Source organism: Pelmatolapia mariae, linkage group LG18 (assembly GCF_036321145.2).
Source record: "Pelmatolapia mariae isolate MD_Pm_ZW linkage group LG18, Pm_UMD_F_2, whole genome shotgun sequence".
NCBI lineage: Eukaryota > Metazoa > Chordata > Actinopteri > Cichliformes > Cichlidae > Pelmatolapia > Pelmatolapia mariae.
The window spans coordinates 27,663,836-27,683,291 of NC_086243.1; the positions used below are offsets into that span (position 1 = coordinate 27,663,836).

A 19,456-nucleotide genomic window follows, 5' to 3' on the forward strand; every position below is an offset into this window, starting at 1 on the left:
TTTGCATTTGCTAATTTGTTGCTGCCTCAAGAACTTAATTCAGTAAGTAATTTATCAACAGCAACGCCTGAATAGTGCACCAAGGCGTGTTTCCTTTATGTTGTGGTGAGCTGGAGGATGCTGTTGAGCTTCTCATTATGAATGACTAGCATTGCTGTGGAGATGAGATAAAATAATAGAGATGACAAGATAGGTGTGCATGCTAGGATCTAGGCAGGCCAGCTGCATGTTGAAGCTTTCCAACACACGCCACTGAATGTAATAAATTATGAACCCTGAGCATTTATTGGAAAAAATAATTTTATATAGGTATCTTCTATGTCATCCTCATTTAGAGTTTAAATATAGATTGTCTCTCACATAAACTACCATAGTTGTCGACTACAAAGGAAAGAAAATGTGTGACTGCACCTTTAAGTGGGCTGCCTCTCTCTGCAGCTGCTCACCATGTTAAAGTCTGGTCACATCTAGTAGCAGACAGGCAGCTTTAGTGATGTACACTCCTCTTTGGCTGTCTCACTCACACACACACACACACACACACACACACACACACACACACACACACACACACACACACACACACACACACACACACACACACACACACACACAGTGGGGTAATTGTCTGTTAGAGGTTTGGCAAAGATCCCAAGCTGCACAGCTGCACTGGGTCAATACACACACACACATGCACACACACACACCAAGCAAGCTAGCTGCGGTTTTGTCACAGTGTGATGTTTTGTTCACACATCTTTCTTTAGTTGGGACTTTTTTAAAAAGTGATTTTTTTTCATTCATCCCCTGTAGTACTTGCTCAGCTGGAGAGGTAATCATCAAGTCTTTAGTCATGTGTTGACAATAATGAGTAATATATTAGTATTCAACTTAAATATATGCCAAGACACATTGATTCATTTGTTTAGCTAAGGGAAGATCTAAAGACGGAGCGGGTCAGTCAGTTTATGACTGTTCCAGACTCAAATGTTTTGGGGTCTGCGATTTTGTGGGCTGCAGTGACCGTTTAAACCAATAAAGATATGGTGTCTGGTAACCTCTGTACAAATGATCCTTTGGATTTTTCTCTAGTATCATCATGAGGTTGATGTGTGTGGTTTTAGTGAAACTGATCAAAGTTTTTTACAGACATTCATGTCCCCTCAGAATGAATTGTAATATGTAACAGTAGCCTTCTCCTACAAAAATGACCTCACAGGTCAATTGAGCAAGCTTTTATTACAACCTCTAATTTAGTTTTAGCGTTAATTGACAGCTGGTGGCTGTGTGAATACGTGCAAGTACAATGAGCTCTGATGTCATCACCTTTAGACTTTAGTAACCTAGAACATGGGAATTTCTCATATTTGTTTAACAGCATAAGGAGGGATTTTCACCTGCAGTAGAACTCGAGTAAATTTTCCCTAATCCTAACTTAGTAATCAAACTTATACCAGCCAAACAGCGAGTGAAAACGAAAATAAATTGAGTGAAACTGGAACTGAAGAATAGCTTCAGACATGAGTCAGGCATGATTGTACATTTACAGTGGAAATGACCCATTTTATCATATCAGAAGTCCTTACAAGAGTTATTTCAGGAAGGATCATTTAATTAGAGGACTTGTTAAATAACTTAGTACAGCCTCACATACATGCACATACTTGTCGAGTACTGATAAATAGCATAGTACTGATAAATCACATATGCAGACTGATAGTAATCTATTTGTAGCTTTTGCTCTCCCTCCCCCCTTCTGTCCCTGTACAGCAGCTGACCTTTAACCCAGATACCAGAACATGTGGTCCACTTCGGGTTATGTTGTGGTGTGTCAGGCCAACATGATTTCCTCTCCATGGTCACGTGTCTTGATGTGGGTTTGGCTGCCTGATGCTAAAACTGAGGAAATCAGCTGCCTTGCTGATCACTCAGTGAACTGTTGATGTTTTTTGCTTTGCGTATGTTTTCCGTAAAGCAAATGTTGGGAGAAATTTTTCATTTACTATTTTTTCAGTTGCTGAAAGATAAAGGCTTTGTATAAAGGGCAGTAGCTGCAGAGGTGACAGTGAGGGAAATTGTGTATTTATAGTAGTGATTTCTTAGAGCAGCTGTTTGTTCTTAAAGTCTATTATTTATTGATGTTTTTAACCATCTGCAGCCTTTTTTGTTCAATTCTTATTTAAAGATGTTTTTTTTTTAATTTCAGTGAGAATACCTCATTAAATGGATAAATAATTTAAAACTGCAAACAGGATATTATAAATTCCAACCTGTGACATGTTGTTTCCACATCTTTGTGTGTACCTCACTGTGCCAGCAGAGTGCTATTGAAATTAAAGCTGGTCTTTTTATTCAGTGGTGGCACGCAGTCCTTGCTGTTCTTGAATATAGGCCATAATATCAATATATGACTCTTAACCTGTTTCATATATATCTTACAACAGTGTGTAAGATTAGAAAATGTGCTTGAATAAGGTGAGAAAGGATGAAAACCTTGCACTTGCTCTCCACAGTATTATTACCTATTTATTAATTCACTGATGTTAACCTAAGCTGAATCATATGGTACATAAAGTTGATATTTTAAGTAAAATATGTGGCATTCTGCAAAGAGTCCATTGCATTTCATAAAGAAAAATGATTTCAATCATGAACAGAAAGAAAGCAGGAAAAAATTCATGTATTTTTGTGCTAGTTTTTAAACTCAAAGTGGCAGAAAAAAAATCAGAAAAAAACATAGTTTGGAGTAGTAATGAAGGAGCCTGTTATGAAACAGATTTAATCAGAGAGATGGATGGCAGGAAGGGAGGAATGCTTTTGTCTAGACTTTTCTCTTCCTCTCTTAGCCGGCCTCTCCTCTTCACAGAGCTCCAGATGGGGGATTAACAGTTCACTTGACGCATTGTCATGATGATGTGGACAGGTCTCTGTGTCTCTCTCTTTCTCCTACACAATAACCCTCTCTGGCTTACCTATTATGTTTTTGTCTGTCCTGCTCTGCTCAGTGCTGCCCCTGTCTGTTGACTTTGTAACAAAACTATGTAAAATACAGCTGAGGAGGAACAGGGTCTGCAAGAATTATGAGTCTCAGGATCATTTGTATTCAGGGCGTGCTCCGCTCAGCTGCTGTTTGGTTATAGGTTTTCATTAAGGTGTCTTCAGAGCAATAGTTGGACCACAGCAAAAGGCAGGTCTGCCTTTCAACATTGCATAAGGATGTAAACGTCTCACATCAGAAATCCTTAAACCTAATCATATTTAACCACACACATCATGCTCATATCTGCTTAACAGATGAGTTTGTGATTAAATCTCATGGTGAAAGGAGGGGGGGAGTCAGATTTAAGGTGCTGAGTTCAGCTTTCTCAGTGCAGAGTTGTACCTCCATTAAAGTTTGTTGTGTTCTTATTTCGTGTTGGTAAATACCCAAAAATTATTTGGGCAAACAGGGCAAAGTGTATTAAAGTGTACCTTAATTACATGAAATGAGACATGTCTGTTACGGCGGCACTTCGAGACGGTACCTGACAGAGAGGGTGTTTTTCTTTTTTTTAATTTTTATCAGTGCAATTAAATGAACGTCGAGAAGATCACTCCTCTCCATATCAGGGATGTGCACTGAGAACTACTTGACTTTTCTGTCAGCTGTATTTTATTTGATCCCCTCCCACCTCAAACCGCTCTCACTTGACTGTGAACAGTGTTGCAGACTTGTGACAGTGTAGCTTTATCTGACAGAGTGTGCACTGGATCTTATTTACATTCATTTGCATCCGTCTTCTATTTCTGTTGTTTAATGGTGACTGTGAAACAATCACCATTAAACAAGCACAAGTGCTCCCCTTCTGGCAGTAATAATGAATTACATTCTCCCAGAGGTGCACACATAGCCACGATGGAGCCACAGAAGGAGCGCTGCGTGGGGTTTAACCTTGCTGTGACCTAACATTGCTCATCACTGAGTTAGCATGCTAACTAGACACCAGAAACAAATTACAGAGTTAGATTTAGGAATGCAGTTTAAGAAACGACATTTTCATCTGCTAATGCACATGATTTGTCACCTTCACTATTGCGCTCCCAAGATTAATTCTGTTAAATGCAACGCGCTGACTAAAATCCAGGAAAAAGAATTTATGTGTGTGATGCTTAAGCAGTTTTATCAGGGGCTCAGCTGCTCGCGCTTCCCTCCAGCCAGTTCTGTTAAGAATTCCTAACCATTTTGCAACAGGCAGCCTCTGGTGTGTAGGAAAGAAGAAGAGCTTTCTATTATCGGAACTGTCACAAGCCTGCCTGGTTAATAATGTGACTTTTTGTTTAAATGAAGAGAGACACAGTTTGTTGACTTTTTATGTAGGAACTTGCTGCCTACGGTGGTGTGTTTACGCTGAATGCCTGCGGTGTGGTACTTAAACACATTATTAATCTGCATCTAGCCAAACCACAGTGGTTCACCTAAAATACCATTAAGGTTTTTGGTCACACTGTATAAGACTAATCATATTTTGATGCTAAGATTAGATTAAATGACAACAATGTGTTTAAAGTCGCTGAGTTTGAGGTCAGGAAAAGCATTCTTTTTATAAGACTGAGCAGCAGCAAGACAGCAAGTAGCTAAACCGACGTTTTTTTTTTTTTATCAATAATTTTAAATTTGGTAACAGTTCTGTCTGTTTAACTTGGACGACCTATAAAAAAAAAATCTTTTAGGACCAAAGAGCTAGACCTGCATGGACATGCTAATAACTGCAGTGTCTTGAGTGGCCACTAGACGCTGGTTCAGTCAGTCACGATAGACTCCTATGTTAAAATGTCCACCTTAACAGCATTAAAAATGTATTTGTGCTGTTGGTACCTTTTGGAGCATTTTACTTGCATTATCTCACAAATAATATACCCTCATGTCCACTGTAATATATCCATGAAGCTTCTGCTTTGTTTTTAAAATCGTATTTTTTATTTCTTTGGTCTTTTACTTCATTTTTCACCCCACCGTCTTGTCACAAGTCCTCAACCATTGGTCGACGTCCATGTTTTATATACTGTTGAGACACTTGAGTAATGTGAATGGGAAGTGAAGTGCTACGAGTAATAAACTCATGATGAGCTCTTGGTGATGAAGTGGGACTATAGCTACACAATAGTGACACACAGTTTAACTGACCACCCAAACACTAAAAAAAACTTAGTGATAAATCGAACACAGGAAATGGGCACTGCAGTTTATTTATAAACAGCTTCAATGAATTTTAACAGTGATCACTTTCACACTTTGATGCTTTCACTATCCAGAAACCATTTCCCACAGAATAACCGGTCGCGACAGATGGCCGCCCTCCCTATGCCTAGTTTAAAAGGAGCTTTTTTTCTCCCTGCTGTTGGATTGTTTGCTCATAGCAGATCACTGGATCATTTGGTTTTTCTCTTTTTTGAACAAAGATACAAATCCGTGTATACATACATAGCTCCAGCTTGCATGTTGAGTCCAAAGATGGGTGTTTGTAGGTTTTACCGACTCTGTTTGGGTTTTAGACTATTGGTCAGATAGTAAAAGATTTAAAGACATATCTAAGTGTTTGGGAGACTAACCCGAAGATTTAAATAATTACAGATATAGTTGAGGTCACCAGCTTCATCACAGTGTACAGATGAGATATTTATTCATTTTTGTTGTTGCTCTGCTCATCACAGATACATGATGCCATATGAAAATTATTCCTGTATTGCTTTTTAACATAAACACATTCAAGGATTTCTAACACCAACCATTAAAACTTTTGGAATACTCGTATTTCCATCATTTGGTTGGTGTTACATCATAAACTGAAGCTCCAGCAAATGTTTTTTATGACTCTCCAGCCTCTTACATCGATCCAGACAGGCATCGACCTCACACCATAAACACACAGACAGGGCTTTGCGTTCACAGCTCTGCTCGTCTGCCTGGAGCAGTGACTGAATTGTCTCCAGAACGCACCACCTCACTTCTTGAGGGGTGGTGTTGGAGTCTATGTGTGTTTAAATAAAGTGTGTGAGCTCAGTAGGTGTCATAGGCTAAATGTAGGTGGGTTTCAGTAGGTGTGTGTGATCTGGTGTGCAGTGTTTGCATGCAAAGAGGTAACGGCACAACCTGAACTATACATGTAGAGCTTGTCTTGTGGTTGAAGATGTGCGTGCATTTTTTATGTGTGTGTGTGTGCACCTGTCACCTGTGAACAAACAGCCCGAGCTCTTCTCCTCATTAGGCGTCTTCAGCACCTCCGCAGAGACGTACAGCTTCCCTGTGGAGCGCGCACACTTACACGCAGTTTTATTCACTTATATACATACTCTCGTGTGCTCACTCACGCTCGTTTGTGTTTTCATGCTGACAGTTAAAAAGCCACTGCAGCATATTTTGCTCATCATCACTTACTTGTATGCATCCGTGTCTCGAGCATCTACAGCTTTGTGCTAAATCCCCCCGCACACTTCTCGCTCTTAAGTTCATTCAGATCGGTCCAGTTGGTCCGTTTTTCACACCGAGCTTCCATTAAGAAGTCGTATCCTACAGACAAACTCACCGACTGCAGCGCAGTGTGAAATAGATTTGCTTTCAGAGGCTGATAAACAAGTGATTATTTTTACCCTCGGCTGCCATTTGTCCTTTTTTAATATCGTCTCCTCGTATGTGGAGACGAAAATTGCACGTGCATAAAGTCAATGGTTTATTTTTGTTGATGCAGGTTTTAGGGCAGCAACGATTTTGAGGATCAGATTTCAGGATTTAAAGATTAAGATATGATAATATAGTCTATTAAAAAAGTTTTTGCAGTGTTCACAGAGAGAAGGCACTAAAACCAACATTTGTGACTCAAATAAAATACATTTGTTTTGTCACATTTAATACAAACATGTTCAAAATAATGAATTTCTTTCTGTATTCAGTGGGCATTGACATTGTTTTATGTTAGCAGTGTGGGGACATCTCATTGACATAATGCTTTCCCTAGCCGCTTACCCTAACCCTAATCCTCAAAAATGAATGCCTAACCCTTACCCTAAACCTAACCATAACCTAATTGTAACTCTGTCACTAAAACCACATTTTGAGTCTCAAAAATGCCTTCAAACTTGCGGGGACCGGGATTTTGGTCCTCACGAGGCCTGTCGGTCCCCACGAATATAGTAAATGTCCAATTTTTGGTCCCCACAAAGATGTTAATACCCGTCCACATACACACACACACACACACACACACACACACACAGTCATTTCACTTATGAATGCGTTTCACAGATTTTACAGGCTTAACTTGAAGGTCAAAATATTACAGTCAGTGCTTTCCTGGAAAAACAAGAGTCAGGTGCTGCTATAGCTTACCTGGTTGAGCAGGTGACCCACATACACTGAGGCGGAGAGGCTGCAGGGGTCAGGGTTTGATTTTGCCTCAGACCGTTTCCTGCATGCGAGTCCCCCTTGTTCCCTCCCTTTTGTCTAATTCAATAAATGCTAAAAACAAAAGAGTGAACAGACAAGAAAATACAGCATATTATTCAGAGGCAGAGTCGGGGTTTCATTTCAGGAAGTGATGCGTTTCCTGCTGGATAGCAGGGTTATGTATATACAGGACCACAGGTGCTTGCAGTAAAAATGAAGTAGATGATTTAATGTTAGCATGGCCTGTTATGTATTTTTGCAACACATACATTTCAACTTTCTGTTTTGTTACACACAAACTAGAAGCACAAGTTGAATTCAAGAAGTTTCTTTTATGATGTAAAAGGCATGAATTGGAGACATTAAGGGGGCACATAGAGGCTTTAATCCCATGCAGCTCAGATGCTAATCACACTGAAGTTAATTGCCTTTATTCTGTTCACCACATGTGAATCAAACACTGATTACAGCAACAGGGTGCTGGCTTTTCAGTGCTGGGGTTGAGAACAAGTTGTTTATGTGGTTATCAAGTGGTTAGATCATTTCAAAACACTAAATCTTTTTTTTTTTTTTTCTTGCAGTGACAAACTTCAACAATGGCTTGGAGGCCAGCTCAGACTCCGATGATGAGGACAAGCTACACATTGTGGAGGAGGACAGCCTGCAGGAGCCTGAGGTTACAGATGCTGATGGAACCACATCGCTGGACAGCCATGACCACGACGCCACCGTAACAGTATTACCCCACAACGGGTCCTGGAATGGAGGTGAGGCACGAGCCATGAGGAATGTGTGTTTAGCATAGTGACAGGTGCTTTTCAGGGTGTTTTCACACCTGCAGTGTTTAGTTTGTTTGAATCAAACTCGGGTGCGGACCAAAACAACTGCATCGAGACCTTTTGGAGGATGTGGTTTTGGTGTAGCGGTTCTTTAATAATGTGAATGTGATCTGACGTTAATCGGAACCCACTTCCACATGTACGTCGCACCATCTCCACCTTATTTCTGTGTTTACTTTTGTTGCTCTGACCCCAGACACATCTGGCCAGTGAGCACACTGAACATTCTCACGTGGTTTGTAGTGACGCATTTTTGTTTGCTTAGAGTTTATTTGGGTTTTAGAAGCCAAATGATGGGGAAAAGCTAGAAAAAAGTTAAAAACTGATTTGGACTAGAGTAAACAAACTATTAGTATGTAGGTGAGATTAAACACAGGTACCAGGTCCAAAGTGTTTCTAGGAGCCAATCTTGCCACTTAGCAGCCATCTTCAAAAACCTCTGATTAGCTAATTTAGATAATACATTAAAAAACCTTTTATTTCATTGGTCACTGCATTTTATTTCAGTTCACTCTCTGATTGGCATTTCTTTCTCTCATAATTTCTCTGTTTATATTTATATATCTTAAGACTAGGCCTTTAAGACTGATCTTATTAACTTTTAATCTGGGACAGTTTCCTGGGCATGCTTGCGCTTTCTTAGCATCTCATCCAGGAGATGCTCGCTACACCCACGGGCTTATACAAGCTGTTTCCACACAGATGTGTAGCACCTCACGGGAAATACGTTAGACGTTTACTCAGCTGTATCTTGGTAAGAGTAGTTCATGGTGGTTTCAGTATAATTCTCTGTAATTCATGCAGCCTTTCTGCAGAATTGAATCAACAAATCTTGACCCCAAATGCCTTGAAGTCAATTATCACACTGGAGGGTAACAGCCAGTATTTTTCACAAAAATGTCCTTAGGGCTGGCATGTGTAATTTGTCCTTATTGCTGTTGTAAGTGAAGCTTAAAAGGTGCATTAATACAGCAACGGATCCGCTCAGTACTCATATTTATGTAATCAAGTGTTGGCTTCTGTGTTTCAGGAGATACTGTATATTAGCGCAGGTGGGGAGATTACCCACCTAACTGTTAGCAAGTAAATCCAAATCAGAGCAGCAGTAGCGTTATGTTCACTGACTTTGTTGTGGATCATTGTGGAAAAGAACTGTACTAACTTAAGCACATACGTAGTGCTTTTATTGAATTAAGTGATCTGAAGGGGGCACACACATGAACACAGGAACCAAGCAACCTGCATGCGGTGCTGGTGGGAGTAAAATCTGGAGGCATGAGTCAGCTGAACATGATCACAGCTCAGTGTGGTGTGCCTTTTTCAGATCAGAAGAGAAATAAAGAGTAGTAAAGAGTAACCAGAAACCAAGAATTTATAGCAGCGAGAGAGAGGATGCAAATGAGGAAAGAGATATATAAATAAGGAGGGGAAGTAAGCTCGTCTGAGGAATAGACATGTTTCTGTAACGCCCTCAGTAATCCTTAATCTAGCCGGCAGTCTTGCAGAGGTTTCTCTCTATAATCTCCAGTTCTCACATCCAGCAAACTTTAATAAATCCCATCTACTCCCTAACTGGCAAAGATTCCTTTTAATAATACAATGCTCTGCCTAAGGGCGGTTCTTTACATGCAGTTTATGCTGCATCTTCTGTGCTTGAACATTTTTGTCAGTGCCAGTAATACTTAAAGCAACATCTTATTCCTACATTTTTCTGTAACCTTTTACTTTTTTGAAAACAATTTTAACCTCAAAAAAAGATCGGCCCTTTGCATTTTAACATCGTTAACATTTTCACTTATTAACTTGTTACGTATAATACAGATAAGTAGTAACCATTTCCATATGCTGCTTTACACACAGCATGCCGCATAGTGTAAACACAGTAGATGCTCACATGTGATTTCAGCTGAGATTAAAGTGATGGCTGGTGAAGTGAGACTCAGAGGGAAACTCTAACCCCGTCAGAGATTTTCAGAATGTTTTGCTATGCTGATAAATGGTGCTGATTGCAAGTAGATCAATTGTAATGTGGTAATAATATTAGGGATGAGTATTCAGATGTTTAATCAGTCGTTTCTTGAAGAAAGTCTGCTGTATTTCAAGCTTTGCACATCAACTTGTTCTTTGCTTTAGCATCTAAAATGTGGCAAATACCTAAAAAAAAACCCTATATATAAAATATAAACTTTACCGCTCTGTGCATTCAATCACAAGATTAAAATTTCCTGCAGCATTATTCTCTTGTGTTGTTTGGAACTGTGTTGGGTTTTTCTGTTTCTGTTTTTTATTTTCTTTATAGATCTGACAATGTCTCTGATTGGAGTTGGTGGCACTCGGGGATACTTTTTTTGCAGAAGGATCATATGACCTGTGAAATGCCCCGTTTTATGTGAGCACGCACAGAGCCTGAAGCAGAAATCCGGTTCAGAAAAGGACGTTAATAACCACCACCGTCATACCCATTATCTCCAACTGGGGTTTCAAGTTTTTTAATCCAGCAAAGGGAAAGAAAACCTGGTTGTGTTGAGCTTTGTTCATAGAATATCCCTCAGAACAGCAACTGAGCTCTAAAAAAGTGTTTTATGGAGCACAGGCACACCGGGACCAAGTGTTGCCAGTGTTGCTGATTGTTACAAGCCACACATCCTCTCCAATTCCTACAAGAATAGCATCAGCACAAACAAGGAGCTGTGTTGAAGAAGGTTTTGACAATACAAAAATTGGGTGTGCGTTTATGTTATATATTGCCTATTTACTGTATGGATGAATTTTTATTCATGTTGGAAATGTACTGGCACATTTTCAACCAGTAGTACTAACAAAGAAGATACTTACTTACTAACCTTTGTGCCATCTCATTTTGACAGATGCAAAATAAATTCTGTCAGTGTGTATTTAATGCTTTATTTAGCTTAAGCGATCAAATCTTGAAATCTGAGCAGATTCATGTATTTTTTGCTTGAAAACAGATTGCCTCCTTGAACTGCACCTTGAAATCAAATAGAAATGGTGCAAATATGCACCTGTAACTGCATACAGAGATCTTAAATGTTACACCTTGCGGTTTCGTAATTAGCCTTGGAGAGATACATTCGGTTGCATTTTACCTTTACGGACATAAGTGGATTTTTATTGTACCGTTGTTTCTGATGGTGTACAACCCACATGTACAAGCTAACCAATCAGCATGAGAGCCTGTGTTGCAGATCTGCATGCATTTGTCCTTCCTTTTTAAATCACAGAGCCTGTATCCACTAGGTATCCATCACACAATCTGATCTGTTCAGATATTGAGGTTGTACTCCCAAGATTTTATTAGCACCATCTTGCAGTGTGACATGTAGAAAGACAGCCATATTGCTGATAGAGCCCAGTTGTATAAGATTGTTTGTCTGTACATCTCATCTCTCTCTTTGATTGGATTAGTTCATCCTCCTCCAAGCCTCGGGGAACGCCCGTTCGCCCGCCACAGCCAGATGTTCTGCTCTTTTTGTCTCGCACTTGTAGGTCAGCCTGTATGACACCACATCCTAAAGGCTAATCTAACTATGACACACACACACATCCACTCTCTCCTCCCTCTGAATCGAATTTCTCCCTCTCTATTCCTCTTTGATAAAACACAAAGACAAGCTTCATCATCATTCCTTGTCATCTTTCTCCTCTGACTGGTGTCTGACTGCTTATCTGTTCTCCAAACAATAAGTGCTCACTGACAGGGTGACATGCCAGAAACATCTTGAATTTCTTTCTGGTGACAAAATGTACATTAAAATGTAAAAAAAGAGCATTTTTTTAATATCCTTTCATGTCATCACTGTGTGTCTATAAATTAGATAAACACTAGACGTAGTGTAAGTGAAAGCCCCGCCCACTGGAGGGGAAAACAGTTGTTAACAGATATGCTGCAGAGTGCTAAAATACTAATAACATGTTTCAAGGTGGCTCAAAATATTAGTGACGTTCACATGTTAGATTTGTCAGTGACAACATTTAGCTTAAGCTAAATAGACAGTCAGGCTCTCAGTGTTTTATTGTTCTTCCTGCTGATGTGTCCAACTTTCAGTCAGGACTGCTGGAGTAAAGGAAGAATTTTATTTCTTAATTATATTTTGAAGTATGAATCTGTTTCTTCCACATGCATACGAGGACAGCATGAGGCAAGGAGAGATCAGCAAGACCCGCACAGTACAGAGGATATGATAGTCGTGACAGCAGACATTAACCATGTCAGATACAGCATAAAAAGAAGAGTTGCGATAGTGGTGGGTTGCTAAGTGGCTTGCAGATGCATAGCAAATGTGGGCAGGCAACAACGCCACGTTCCCTATGTCAGACTTTAACAGGCTCTGTCTGTAGGCTCTTGCAGTTGACCCTTTGCTGCATTAATATTAATTAGGAAAGACCAAATTATATAATCACTGCCTTCTAATTTAAATATTGTGCTCATTTACATAAATGAATAATTGATTGAATATTATAAAATCAGCTTATCGCTTCAGTTCTGCAGTGCTATTTCTATAATTCAAACGGCATAAAAACAAGAGATTTGGTTTATATATTAGTGGAATAACAGCTTAATGAGTTCCCTCATTAACACTGCTGAGATGGTGTGTGACTGTGTGGAGTTGAGTCAGCTGAACTGCTTGTTGTTTCCCTTTGCAGACAGGGTTTTTGTGCGCTGCACGTCCGCTGGGAACCGCGGAACAGGTTTAGTCATATCAGATGATTCACATCTGATGCAGTCAACAGTTTTGGACCTAAAGTTGCTCATCCATCAACTTCCTGCCGTCCTTCTTCCTACTCTGAAGTTCTGAAGTTTCACCAGCTGCAGGAAGCGCAGACAGAAATAGACTTTCTAGAGACTTTGTGTTTATTTTATTTTTTTAATTGGTTTCCACTCCACATTCAGGCAGCATGGTAAAGCTCTTTAAAACTCTTTAAACCTCCAGATACCCCGAAGTAAGTAAGTTTGCAGGATCAGCGCTTACCCGTGCTCGCACACTTTCAAAAACATACCTCAGGATCCAAACAAAACAGCAAAAGTGTCACAAGCTTTAACGAGCAGAAGCAGAACCAACTCTGCATTCAACAGCCCAAGTTGATTGGCTTGTGTTTACGCCGATTCTCAATGCCCTTTTAATCCTCGAATTCTCTCAAACAGCTCAGCCTACGCAAGCATCTGCCTTCATCTCGACAGCAGTTAGTTACAGCCAAGCAGGAAATACTAAAACCATGGAGACGGCGAGAATGTGACACTCAGAGATATTGCTCTCAAGGCTTGTTTCATTGTTCCTGAATAAAGCCTTACATGGTGTGAGCAGTGCTCATGAGTGCTGCTCACTCTCTTTTGCTTTATTTCTCTCCCTCTTTCTCTCAGCTCTATCCTTTCTCCTCTGTACTCACTACTTTTCTGCAGTCACTGATCCCTTCTCATTTCTTTGTATTTTTCTGCCAGGCTTTCGTCTTGCTTTCTCTTGCTTTTGTTTCCCTTCTTCTTCGGCTGAGTATCCAACTACAGATATTGTAGGAAAGCCTCCCCACAGTGTTTGAAGTGATAGGTGGTGCTCTGACTTTGGATATTATTAATTATCCATGGAGGTTTTCCTAAGCTTGTTGTTGTTCAGTAAACCTCAACTTTTTGGGACAAGCTAAAACTTCTAAGCCTTATTCTCACAATAAACTAGCACATCAGGTGAGATAATACATTCACTTATTAGCCTGACATCAGAATAGTACATATGATTGTACACCCAGACTACATAGCAAAGTTTTAACAGGTTTGGACTGTTCTTATGTAGCAGTTTTCCACTCAAACACTACTACAAGTCACGTTTATACAGGGCTGAATGTTCACTGTCTATCTAACTGTCGCACACATACTCAAACTCAGATAAATGGATACATTTTGTGACCGGTTGACAGCCCGCTCTACCTCCTGATCTGCAGCTTGTATATTTATTTAAACAGGTCTGCATCAAATATTCACAATAGTGTCAGGGTTTGATTGGTATTTTAGAGGGCTTTTCAGAGAATAATGATGGAAATACATGTGATACTGTTACCACTGGGCCTGACTTTTAAATTTCCAGGCATACACATTTGTGTTTCTTTCTTTTAAAAAAATAAAATGTGTTCATGATCACTTCATCCAGCTTTGACTGTGAGCACAGAAGCAGCACGCACCTTTGTATTCAAAGCTTCTGTTTGAAGAGGGCAGCCAATCAGAGTGCTTTAATGGCTTACTTAAAACAGGGGATGGATGTGACATGCAAGTTACCAATCAGAATAGTCACAGAACACTAAGTAGTTATTTATTAATTTCTCGTAATAAAAAGGTGTGTTTGGTTAGCTAAAGCGACTTTTTTTAAATACCTAGATTTGTACACTTTTCTTAATAAAATCCAACTTTTTTCATAGCTTTAGATAAACACTTTGATTAAAGATTGCAATGTGAGAAAAATATGCAGCGCTGAGCAGAGAGAGACTTCCTTTATTGACTGAATGGTCTGTTTTTTTCACCTTTGACCGTTCCTGTCAGGTGCCTTTCGTTGTAATAAGGTAGGATGGTGAACTTGTATATGTAGTCATGCACTAATTCTCTTGACTTTACAGTAAGAAGAGTTTTTAAATAGAATAAATGTGCCATTAACAATGACATTTTACATCTTAAAAAATGCTCAATTTGCAAAGCCTTGACAGTTTAAACAAGGAAAGCATCAGCAGAGGTGGTGGTAGTAGTAATAGTAGTAGTAGTATGTTCTTTGGGGTCTTTCATATAAAACTAGTCTTGATATAAAAGTATAATATAACGGATTGAATTGACTCGTGCTTTCACTGCAGTACCTGTTATTTTTCAACTGCACCTGCGATAGAAAGCAGCCTGTTCACTCCTTTAGAAAAACATTAACAAACCAGGAAGGAGTTACATATTTAGTGTGTGCGGAGGAGCTCTGACGGTGTTGGAGGGAAGTCATGGAAAAGTCATGAAATGTTGCAGCGCTGTAAGGCCACGGTGGGAACCCTTCAAAGGCTTCGTGTGATATTTTTGGATAGTCTGACTTTGAGTCCTTTCTTTCCTCCCCATCTGAGGCGAAAGGAGAAAGAACGGAGAGCAGCTGGTGTTGAATTGGTCCTCTGGTGAGAGATTAGTGTGCGCTACTCCCCCTGCAGTCTAGGCCGCACTGCAGCTCCAATCCATCCTGCCTTATAAATTCACCACGGACTCACAGTGACAGGTTCTGGCAAGGTATACGAGTGCTGTGTGCAGAGAGTGCATGTGCCTGTGAATAACTCGGCTGGTGTAAGTATGCAAGTGTATGTGTGTGTTTGCGTGTGTGCGAACCACATGATTTCCTGTTTTCATTCCATTCTGATATTCCACATGTGTGTGTTGCAGGGTCCTGGTTGTCATTACAGCATGTATGTTTTTTTGTGAGGCATTAAGTGTAATTGTAGAGTGTGGTGGGAAAATATGCAGAGAGGTGTATCAAGTGAGGGGGGGATTGGAAGGAAGGGGTGATGGAGGGAAATAAAGTAAGTGAAGGAGGGAGGGAGATGAAGTTAGATTAAAGAAATGGTGGGGAGGGGAGAGATTGAGGAAGCAAGCAGTTGGTAATGTGGTTGAAGAGAAGGAAGAGAAAGAGACAAAGACAGAAAGGGAGAGGAGGAAGGCTAATTTAAAAAGAAAACATGACAGCAATGCAGCCAAGTGTAGTGAGCTGAAAATAGAACATGTTTGTTTCTTCTCTTTTGAATGGCAAAAGAACAAAGAATAGTATTGCAGCTTAAACCTTTTTAATCCGTAAACATGTTTCTGTTAATCAAGTAGTCGTTTAACAGAAAGTGACATCCTTTCTTAGTTAAATCTTTAAGACCTGCAACTTTCTGCAGCTTAGGGACAGTTGGAAATAATCTTATTGTGGCTGTAAAGTTCTCTAAATAATGACTCAGTAAATATGTAGTCTCAGCTTGCTAAACCTGCCATTTTCCAAACTGTTGTTCGCTTACTCTTTAGCAGGGTCTTTATTTCTGGTGACCTCTCCAAAAAGGTTTCAGCCAGAGCCAAATGAAAGTGCCCAACACTGCACTGCGTTTTGTTAACTACTGCCATGAATAGGGGTTTTCTTGAGTTCAGCACAGAGAGATATTTTTGTTCATCAAATGATCGGAAATAAGATTCTGCCACGTATGTTATCAGATTTGTTGCCTTTGTGGTAGGTGGACACATGCTTACATGCATAAGAACGATGCACGAGTCGTTTATGGAAGCTGTGTAGTTGTTTGACACTTTTGACTGTTTAATAGCTGAACAATTAGAAAACTGTGAATTGCATCTGATGAATACGACACATTAATCCGGCAGGAACTCGTCAGCTGTTGCAGTCAACCTTGACACAGTATTATAGTAAAAGCCCCCAAAATCATCATGGAAATGGCTTAATGGAGCTGCATTGTGTAACTAGAAGCATTTATGTTTAAAATCAGAGTCAGAGTCGACCTGTGTCCTTGATTTTACTGACACAAAGGTCTGCAGTCAGTCAAGGTCAGCATTTTCACATTCATCCCTGCACTTTCCTAAATGGAGACTGTTTTCAAAGAGCTCAGCTTTCAAATGCCAGGGGGCCAAAATGTGTTTTTAGCTTGCTTAGTGAGGGCATATTCTAGAACGGATTTAAGAGACTCTTCTGCTCTGCTCTTCTTGAAGTCTTTTTCATGTTTTCCTTTTAGTTGAGGTTTCTGTTTTTTGGAGGAGTGAAGTTTTTCCCTTTTTTCATTGAAGAGTTTAAAGACAGACGGTGCTGAATGCTGTACATGTTAGTGAGCTACATAAATAAACTGAAGGAAGGACTAAGATAAGGAGAAAAGTAGAAATGACGATATAAGAGGCTATAAGAGAAAGGAATGAGCAAAGAGAGGTGGGGAAGGAAGCTTGAAGGTAGATGAGCGAGTCTCAGAGGGGGAAAAGAGATTTGGAAAGCTTTTGGATGAGATCATGGGAAGTAAAGATCTGTGTGTTTAATATGAGGCTTAACAGGGCTCGGCCTGGGCCCGCCTATTCTTTATAAAGGCGTACACACACGCAGTTCAGCATAGACCCCTCCTTTTTTTTCTTTTTATGACTGGTTCTGTGATTGCAGATCCTGCTGACTACACACACACACACAGCTGCACCTGTCCCTGACACGGCTCAGCAGGAAGAGGCGTGGCCTTTCCTGCTGATTCTGCCTGCATTTAAAATACTTGAGCACCATGACAACACTGGTCACAGTTTCACCTCACTGCTTTCTCTTATCAGTGTTTTTATACTCAAAGTGAAGTAAGCGCTCTGCCTAAGTTCCTCTTCTACACTTGTTATGATATTTGCACTTAGCACAGCATCAGATCTGATCAAGGGAAGAGCGGCAAGAGTCTTTGTCTCAGAGGGATGAAATCCTACTTAGAGCAATATGCACACAAAAAATGCTGTAACTGCAAAAAATCAAGAATAAAACCCTGACTGAGCTCTAAAATAAAGAAAATCACTGTATACTTGTACAGTATATACTATGCATCCATTTATCAGTGCACTGCTCAAAGGAATATTCAGCCACACACATTCATGCATTTGTATCTTGCCTAAAGTTATTCTACATGCTGACTGTAGAAGTCAGGAATCAAACAACTGGCTATTTAAATGAGTAGATAATCTGCTTATTATGCATGCCTTAACATTAGACTCACTTTCACCACTCTACCAGTTTTACAGAGGAGTTTAGTGTACTTAAACAAGTAAATCAGGTGGGACTGGGGGTTAGTGGAAAAATAAATCATGCCATCAGCATTATCTCAGATTGGTGTTAAGACTTCAATTACTTAACAGGGACCTTGTGTTATAAACAGGCGGTGCAGTGTTACTCTGTTTCTTCTGCAGCCTGAAGTGTTATCTGCATGGCTGTCTAGTTTAACTGTATGCTGTGAATGATCGTGGATGGAAAAAATAAGACGAGTGTTGGAAAATGCGTCACAGTCTTTGCATACTCGAGAAAAAAGGCAAAAAATAAAAAAAAAATAGGAATGGGGAAGTCTTTGATCCTAAACTGATTTCTTCAATTAAGTGGCTTGGCCTTCTTTGCCGTTTCTTTGATGGTGCTCTGCAAACATTTGAAGTAACAGGTAACAGCAAATTATTACTTGGTGAAACTTGCATTCAGGTCATCATCTTTTCAAAATGCATTTGATATAAAATTGCATGCAGTGCCTTTTTGAAGCACTTGTAGGTACCAAGTTTGCCTGAGCATATTCATTGCTGTCTGTTTTGTTCCATGTCGGCTACTTAAGGTTAATTTGAATAGAGGAGTGTGTTTGGTTTAATGAGAGGGAGTGTTTGGGTAGAGGACAGACTGTCAGTGTGGTGCCACTGTTACGTCCCTGACTCATTTCCCTCTGAAGTGCCACGTTTGAATCACGCCCAGGGTTGTAATTATTCTTTGTAAGGCTCATTATGGTTGCAGGGAAACATACTGTCTGTGTCTGTGCAGCAAACCAGCTGTTCCAAGTGAACTCAAACATCGCTAACAGTTCAGCTGCTACAGCCACATAAGCTGGCTGTAGCTATGGATGATTAAAGATATATGAATATTGGAGGGTTTGTAGGAAGCAAGGGTTTCTGTTTTTAATATTTTCCTAAGTAACATGACAGTACAGCATCACAGTACAGTTTGGTCTGTCTAATCTTTGGCTACAAATTAATTTTTAAAAGTTCAGTATAATAAGGTATGATTTTATTTAATCTTAGCGAACGGTATGTGCTGGGACTTTGTAGTAGAGTGTTAATTCTAATTACTTCAAGTGTGTTTAGTTTATTTTTCCAATATTTAAATATGATAACATTTACAGAGGTTCATACTGTATGTTTGGTCAGCATTACAGTCGCGTGGCACAGTTTTTCTCTGGACTGCATACTCACGTCAGAGCTTTCTAATTATGTCCTTACTGCGTCTATATTAATTATGAGGGTAAGAAGCTATCAAGTGCTTCTAATCAAATGCTCTTGATTAACGGATCATCAGCAAGTGTGACCGCCTGGATACAAGCAGATGTTTTAGCAGTTTGCTGGTCTGAAGCAAATTCATGCCAATGTCAAGATGCAAATAAACAGCAAAAAGCCCAAGAGCTATGTCGCAGACATTGACATTTACCGTGCTAACTGAGGTCT

General features: G+C 39.9%; 1 protein-coding gene across 2 annotated transcripts in view; it reads left to right on the forward strand.

Moving 5' to 3' along the window:
- The window catches only part of LOC134616535 (zinc finger E-box-binding homeobox 1-like), a 70,516-nt gene that overhangs the window by 38,136 nt on the left and 12,924 nt on the right, over window positions 1–19,456 (forward strand). For both annotated transcript variants that reach the window (XM_063461396.1, XM_063461397.1), the window contains exon 2: window positions 8,002–8,187. In XM_063461396.1, the coding sequence (XP_063317466.1) occupies window positions 8,002–8,187 (186 nt within the window). The remainder of the gene's footprint in view (window positions 1–8,001; window positions 8,188–19,456) is intronic.